Source organism: Lissotriton helveticus (genome assembly GCF_964261635.1).
Source record: "Lissotriton helveticus chromosome 1_1 unlocalized genomic scaffold, aLisHel1.1 SUPER_1_unloc_8, whole genome shotgun sequence".
Lineage (NCBI taxonomy): Eukaryota > Metazoa > Chordata > Amphibia > Caudata > Salamandridae > Lissotriton > Lissotriton helveticus.
This window is the reverse complement of record NW_027611725.1, coordinates 1533602-1541821: the sequence shown is the minus strand read 5'-3', so window position 1 is coordinate 1541821 and position 8220 is coordinate 1533602. Positions and strand designations below refer to the sequence as shown.

Here is an 8220-nt window from a genome sequence, read left to right as displayed (position 1 = left end):
GGTGTATGTTGACTCAGACCTTGTTCATTATGTGGGTGCGCTGCATTTTGACTCAGACCTTGTTCCGCCTGTGGGTGCGCTGTATTTTGACTCAGACCTTGTTCAGCCTGTGTGTGGGCTGTAGTTTGACTCAGACCTTGTTCAGCCTGTGGGTGCGCTGTATTTTGACTCAGTGCTTGTTCAGCCTGTGGGTGGGCTGTCTGTTCACTCAGAATCTCCTATACCTGTGGGTGCGCTGAATGTGCACTTAGACTTTGTTAAGCCTGTTGGCGCGTTGTCTCGTCACTCAACATTGTCCAGCCTGTGGGTGCGCTGTATGAGCACTCAGACCTTGTTTAGCTTGTTGGTGGGCTGTGTCTTCCCTCGGACCTTGTTCAGCAAGTGATCATGGTTCCTTATGTGTCCTTTGTAGTGCAAGGTTTGGATTTGGAGGATGTTGTGTGTTGTGGGTTTGGTCGTAGATACCAGAAGAATAAAAAGGTTAAAACAAATATTCTATTATTCATAGACCAACGGTGCTTCACAATGGTTTTGTAGAGAACAAGAGTTTGTTTTCCTTTGTAAGTTAAGGACAGTTGTTTTGGAAGATGAGATGAAGTGTGATTCACGTTTGATACAGATAAGCTCTTGGTTGACGCGTCTCTTCACTTACTTTCAAGGTATTCTGGGACGGGCCAGGTGGTGCGCTGCCTCCCTCGGAGGAATAAACAAGATAACTGTCAGGTAACGTTTCCTAGTGCATCCTGTTTCCTTTTCTTCTATTTCTTCTCAAGTCTCTCTCTGTGTCTGTTTTTTATCTCTCTTCAGCTTCAAGAATTTGACTCCCTCTCCAGACCATTCTCTAGCTAGATAGCATATGATTTAAAAAAAATAAAAAAAATAAAACAAATACGTGGCTTTAACGTAGTCCTCTTCCTTATTTGTTTTTATGCTAGCTGTTTTAAGCGTGTTTCGTGACAAATGTTGGTATACTCCAGGGTCAGGCTATTTATCTTCGGGTTCCTAAATTGTGTGATGTTTTTTGTTATAATTAACCTACATGGTACAACCCTCCTTTCCCCCTTTGTCCTGCCACATTTGGAATGCTCTATCATCTGTTGGCCTGAAGGTATGGAAGCTAATAAGGCACTGTTGAACTCTTTCAGTGTATTCTCTTCATACCAGTTTTATTCTTTCTGCCTCTTACTTTAGGGCTCTTATAAATGCTAAGGTTTATCTGGCAAAGCGTGCCGCCACACATGGTTGTTGTAGCAGTGGGCAGCCTCCCCATGTTCCCGCAAACCTCCCCCATCAATTTTTGAGTTTCCACTAACCCTGGCACCCACCTGATGCAGTCACATTCTCAAGGAATATGAATGTGGTGGGGCCCTAGCGCAGGTCTGGGCCCTTCTCGGGTCGGGAGGCACTGGGCCATCAACACGATTGCCTCCCATGTTCCCAAGCAGTCCCTTGACTGTCGACACATTTGTCTCCTCAACACCCCGTGATTCTATCCTCTCCTTGGTCTATACCTGCCCCATCCTTTCTCTCTTGATCTGACTTCCAGCTCTTTGCGTCCTCCCAGCCTGCCCTTTCCTGTCCTGTTTTTCACCCCCAGGGCCACACTGGGTCTCTTTGAAGAAGAGTGGAAGAGAGCCTCTTTTTTATTATTCTTCTGTCTCTGTAGTATTTGTCTTTTCTTATCCCATTTTAGTTTCCTTTCCCGTTATGCTGTTTTTTTCCTCTTTTTTTAGGTGTTGGAGTGTCTGGGTCCTGTCAAAGGAATGTGACAAGTTCCAGTCCACCAGGTAAGTCCTTATCCTCAACATAATTTGAAATGGTGAATTCCACTGAGCTTACTGGACACAGCCTCAGTCTACGGTGGTGATCCAGGGGAAGAGGTGTAAAATTTGTGAGCTCAGATATATGATACCCACCACATCGTAAACTCAGTCCTCAGCAACACAATTCACAATAACACAGAGTTTGGCCCATAGAAACTCTACAATTTAATCACAATCATATGGTCCTCCTTATGAGCTAATAGGGACTCAGATAACTAGAGATGGAAAGCCACTCCTTCATGAGGACCTGTAATAAAGAAGTGCCTAGCTAATAATATTCACACACTATTAATAAAATCAGCAATAAGTAAGGACAAACACATGGAATAGTTATCAAGTTATCTTTATCTAAACTTCAAGATTGAATGGTCAAAGCACAAACATGCACTAGAATGATTTAATAACGGTTATTCTTTTGTATACAGGTAAATCACAGCACATCACAGCTCAGACCAAATACATCGTCAAATAACACCTACTGTGGAAGGAAGAAAGAAAAAGAGAGAAAACATATTGCAAAATAGAACACGCAATTTGGAATCATACAAACTAAGAATTGGTTGTAGACTTATCAGGACACAAGGTGGACCCAGTAGAACGCTAGAGCACAGCGTGCAATAGCGGGAGTCATAAATTCTAAGGGTAGGTGAAGTTGGCGGAGTACCACTACGCAGAATTCTGCGGAGTTGAACAAAAACTCGGTGAAACTCCACTCCGTAACTCCGTCTCGTCTCATCCCAATTAATGAAACAGAAACCTCACATACTTTTGGTAAAACAACAAGTAACTCTATCATTACATGCTAAAATGCATATAGTCATCTCACAAAAGTGAAAATGAAAATTGAGCAAGCATGGGAGAGTTGATGATTTTGGGGTCCTCCCTAACCTAAGGAGAGAACTAAGCAGAAGCCTTGGACACAAAGAGCATATCAGGCTGAACGATTCAATGGTGGTCCCATCCTCCTAGGACCACCCCAAGCACAGTCAGTTATGGTCAAAATTACAATCCCAACCAAAGGCCCTGCAAAGCATTATAGGACGAGATTCTAGAGTGCAGTGAATATTATAGTATGCAATATCAAAACATTCCTCAAGCTGCATCTCTCCCGGCTCAGCTGAGAGCTAATACTATAATATTCACTGCACTCTAGAATCTCACCCCATAATGCTTTGCTGGGCCTTTGGTTAGCATTGTATTTTTGCCCATAACTTTGCTTGGGGTGGTCCTAGGAGGATGGGACCACCACTGAATGATATGCTTTTTTTTGTTCTGGGCATCTGCTTGTCCCTTCCCCTAGGTTAGGGGTGACCCCAAAATCATCACCTCTCTCATTGTCTGATATTTTAAGAAGCTCACTTTTGTGAATTGGTTATATGCTTTTTAGCATGTAAAAGTAAAGTTATTTTATCAAAGGTTTGTGGGTGTAGTCAGAGTTTTTGCATGAACTCCGTGTTTCAATGTAATGCGTAGTTAGCAAATCTCCGCAACCTCCACTAGCGGACCTGAGTTCATTGCCCACGGTTAATATATTCTTCAGCTGAAAGATTTGACCTGCTCAACTTCACCATCTGGTAAAGTGCGGAGGTAATCAGGAGATTTCAGTTCAGACCGACAGCAGGTCAGGCCAAGGATTTGCAAGGGAAAATAGCAGCGTGCCGTCCTTTTCCCAAGGGGCAATTATGCCTCTAAATGATTTCAGTTCCTGCCCACAAAATAACTTTTAGGTAGTTTGCATGATTTCCATTGGTCGAAATCCATAATGTAACCGAGGTGTGATCGTTCTCTAACCCAAATCGTCTGGAACCCAGACGTAATACCTTTGTTCAGTGGTCATTGTTCTTTAAGAATGTGCAATATCACTTCCCTTCGGAAATAGTAAATACATTTGCAACTCAACGTGTCCACTCCACTCGCTCTCTTCTGACTTTGCAACAAAGTCAATACAGCTTAATTCTAACAGAAAAGATGTCCATTTTTCAAACTGTAGGACAGAAACTTCAGGGATAATACTCATTGCTACTGTGCAATCAGGTCAACATTTTTAGTCCATTCGAAGGAAATAATGAAAGACTAAATACATTTTAGAGGCCTACATGGAAAACCACTAAATCACTATTTTCTAAAGAAAAAACATGCTAATGTTGAAAACATTAAAGAACTAGAGATGCACAAGAAATAATATAAAAACACCATTTCATTATACTTGTAAGCATTGCCTAGTTACGTTTCAATAAGAAATATGCAAGCACATTCTCTCAGAATTACATCTCAAAGAAAACATAAGCAGGACTCATTTTACTTGTGCATTTTCATAATCATATTTTGTTTTAAAACTACAGACTGCATTACTACCTTTCATATTATTTTCATAGCACATTAGTAGGTTTCTCTCTCTGCACACTGTTAGTCATGTTTCTTAAGTATGTATTATGTATTAGTATCACACCCAAGGGTAAGGAATTGATCAACCAAAACACTCTTAATAAAATTATCACACCAGTGGCGTTTAAAGCAGTGATTACAACAAGGCAGATTCCTTTGTTGGAAGAAGTGGAGTGGAGTGGAGAAGTGTGGCTGAATGGTTAGAGCAGGCAGACCTTGATGCAGAGCTCTGGCCAGGGACCAGGGTTCGACTCCCGCCTCGGCGGGTCTCCGGCTCATTAATTTCCCTGACTGGATATTCTCGCCTCAGTGCCTGTTCTGATCATGGGTCCCACGCTGCAACTCTGGGCAATAGCTTGCTTAGTCTCCACAACGGCCCCAAAAGTGCTGGGATGCCTGGCTGCACCTGGGGGGTGCCCAGGAGTGGACATTTCCCAGTAAAGCCAGGAAGGGTTCCTAAGCGGTATACGGACAGCGCCGGGAGACCTCCGGTGGAGGTAGCTGTGCGCTTTACAAATTCCGACATTTACATTTTTAAATTTTTTGTTCAATGAAATGTCCCTTCAAGGATGCCTGAAATAAGGAAGAGCAGAGTCCTTTAAATGGGCAGGGGAGTACACAACATCTGATAATTCATTAAAGGAGGTACAAATACCCTACTGTGATGCCAGTCGTCATCACAGAAAGAGTAAATTGTTGGTGTTGGATGCTTCTGAGAATCTGTGTCATGATGCATGTGTAACTTGTGTTTCTTTCTACAGTATTCACTACTTTTGCTCTCACGACATTGAGTTTCAGTGGTCCCAAGTTCCCTGTCTATGCAGTATCCATGAACTGTTTAACCCCCTTGGAGTGCAACTCATTTATAATTTCTAACTCTATTTTTACAGGTCACTGAAGAAACAAAAAGAAAAAGAAATGTTGTAATGCTGGAAACATTTCTAAAAAGGGTTATTATGAGGAAAGTAGAAACATTCTAGATCTCTAAAGAAGAAACCAGTTCTATGCACCAGGAATGGTGAGGAATTTGATGCGGAAGAAACTGCTAAATGTGAAAGTGATTTATCGACTTTCTTGCAATCATTATTTGTGGTCAAACCTTGAAGTGCAATGACCAGGAACATTTACCAAGTGTCAGTTATTGGGATTGAATAACCTTTGAAATAATAACTGTACCCGCAAGTAAATTGAAAATCTACTGCAACTACTAATTATAAGAATATTTTAACTTAAAGGAAACATTTCACGATTGGTCAAGCAAAGAACATCGGCAACAACTGATCCTCACACAGAGCACTTTGGAATAATCAGTGTTGCAAATTCTGTCTGATGGTTTATGAGAAATGCCATGGAGACCTAACCCTCTCTCAGCAAATCAGTATCCGTAGACGTGATGTGATGTGACAGAACTGTCAGGAAGGCTAATAACCTCAGTTTACACGAGCAAGTTTATGTCTCCGTCTCCTGTGAATCGGAGGAGAGAAAACCTTGTACTTCAAAAGTAACTGAAAATGTTCTTCTCAGATGTCATTACAGCAAAGACACTGGATTAACATCGACAATATGGAAAGATTTTTCCCACCAACTCTGTCTCTTGGGTTGATCTATGTTGTTTCCAAGTGTGCTAGACCTCCAAAGTTAATGGTGTACCTTTATGGGCCTCACCGGAATAGGAAGCTTAAAAAGGGCCAGTGTTACACTATTGATAATTCATAAACGACCCTAGCATGTTCTAATCCCTGTTCATTGGTTGTATAAAAAATTTACTTCACTTGTAAGTACTAATCCCCAAAGATCCAATCACTGCTTTTCAAACTCCTAAATGAAATGCGATAAACTGCAGTCAGAATGAGCTTAATTCCACTTGAGGGAATCCTTGTGGGCATTACTTGGAAAAAATGAATCCATGAGGGGCATCTTAATAAAAATAAGGGCCCCCTCAGTGAAAGTTTATAAGACAAGTTAGATAGGCTGGCTTCAAAGGTAAGAACATTGATCTCCAAATAAAAGCTATAATTAGTTAAATGCAAATGCAAAGAAGAGCTTCAGCAGCGTAGTTTAGAAGTTAATGTTGAGTTTTAACATAAACAAGTACAGACTCCGGAATTAGATTCAGACTTAAGATGGCATGTATCCAGGAACAAACCCAACTTGGAGATACAAACAACTTGAATAAGAGCAATGAATGTGAGAACAGCTTTGGTTATCAATCCCACCTCACTAAACACAAGAGAACTCACACTGGACAAAAACCGTATCAGTGTCCTGAGTGCCAGAAAGGCTTCAGTCGGAAAAGCGATTTCATTCAACATGTGAGAATACACACTGGGCACAAACTTTATCAGTGCACTAAGTCCCTGAAGTGCTTTAGTCAGAAAGACCATCTCATTCAACAAGAGAGAACTCATACTGGGCTCAAACCGTATCAGTGTTCTGAATGCTGGAAAAGCTTCAGTCAGAAATCTACTCTCTCACAACGTGCGGTAACTCACACTAAGCAAACACATTATCAGTGCTCTGAATGCTGTAAAAGCTTCAGTCGGAAATTCAGCCTTACTTTACATGAAAGGACCCACACAGGGCAAAAACCTTTTCAGTGCTCTGATTGCAGGGAAAGCTTCAGTCATAAATTTGGTCTCACTCATCATGAAAGAACTCACACTGGACCAAAACCGTACCAGTGCTCTAAATGCTTGAAAAGCTTCAGTCAGAAATCTGGTCTCACTCAACATGAGAAAACTCACACTGGACTAAAACCATATAAGTGCTCAGAGTGCCAACAAAGCTTCAGTTGTAAGGCCAATCTCATTCAACATGAGCGCATACACACTGGGCAAAAACCTTATCAGTGCTCTGAACGCTGGAAAAGCTTCAGGCACAAATATGGTCTCACTCAACATGAAAGAACTCACACTGGACTAAAACCGTATCAGTGCTCTGAATGCCAGAAAAGCTTCAGACAGAAAATAGCTCTCACTCTCCATGAGAGAACCCACACGGGGTACACACCTTATCAGTGCTCTGAATGCTTGAAAAGTTACAGTCAGAAATCCGGTCTCACTCAACATGAGCAAACTCACACTGGACTAAAACCGTATAAGTGCTCAGAATGCCAACAAAGCTTCAGTTGTAAGGCCAATCTCATTCAACATGAGCACATACACACTGGGCAAAAACCTTATCAGTGCTCTGAATTCTGGAAAAGCTTCAGGCACAAATCTGGTCTCACTCCTCATGAGAAAACTCACACTGGACTAAAACCGTATCAATGCTCTAAATACCAGAAAAGGTTCACATTGAAAAAAATCTCACTAGACATGAAAGAACTCGCTCTAGGCAAAGATCTTATCTCAGCAACATACCACCACATCATTCTCCAGTCTCTGTGTCTCTGTGCCACGAAAGACAAGACCAACCATATGCTAACCATTCCTGTCACCACCCGAAATAGTCCTAATGGCTTCTGTTCCAATGGGACACAGCTTCGTATTACAAAGATCAACTTTAGTGACCTCTTTCCAGCTCCTTTTTTGTTACAAATGGAACCTACTTCCCATCTGCTGAGGACAGTTTCAGTTTCACGAGCTTTAAAATCACATCAGACATACCCAAGAGAGTCTCACAGCTAATCTGAGTTGTACATTTTTAGTACTACAAAAGAACTACAAAATGCTTTTCACAAATTACGTGCGGTTGTTCTGCCTCTCCTATCTTTTTCTGTGTGTAGTTGTCTGCCCCGACTACACAGTTTCCGCACACGTTAGTATAGTTTTTAGTAGTAAATGTGGGAGGGACAGAGGGAGTGGCTGAAAAATGGAAATGCTTATTATTAAAGGGGAGGGATGAAGGCAGAACTAAGGAGGAGTATAGGGAGGGGTTTAGGGAAAAGACAGGCACTCACCCACTAAAGAGTAAGCCGATTGCTGTTTATAAACTACAACTCTAAAGTCACTAAGACATAATGTACCTAAAACAATCGTAAATGTACTTGTGCTCAGAGCGGGATTAAGTC

General features: G+C 41.6%; 1 protein-coding gene across 1 annotated transcript; it reads left to right on the top strand.

The window, feature by feature from the left end:
* The first annotated feature begins 650 nt into the window (after positions 1-650).
* LOC144806488 (uncharacterized) lies at positions 651-8008 on the top strand. The gene is made up of 3 exons (XM_078672842.1): positions 651-723; positions 1734-1787; positions 5099-8008. Exon 3 carries the CDS (start codon positions 6332-6334, stop codon positions 7835-7837), a length of 1506 nt encoding a protein of 501 aa, XP_078528968.1. The 5' UTR covers positions 651-723; positions 1734-1787; positions 5099-6331; the 3' UTR covers positions 7838-8008.
* Positions 8009-8220: the final 212 nt, after the last annotated feature.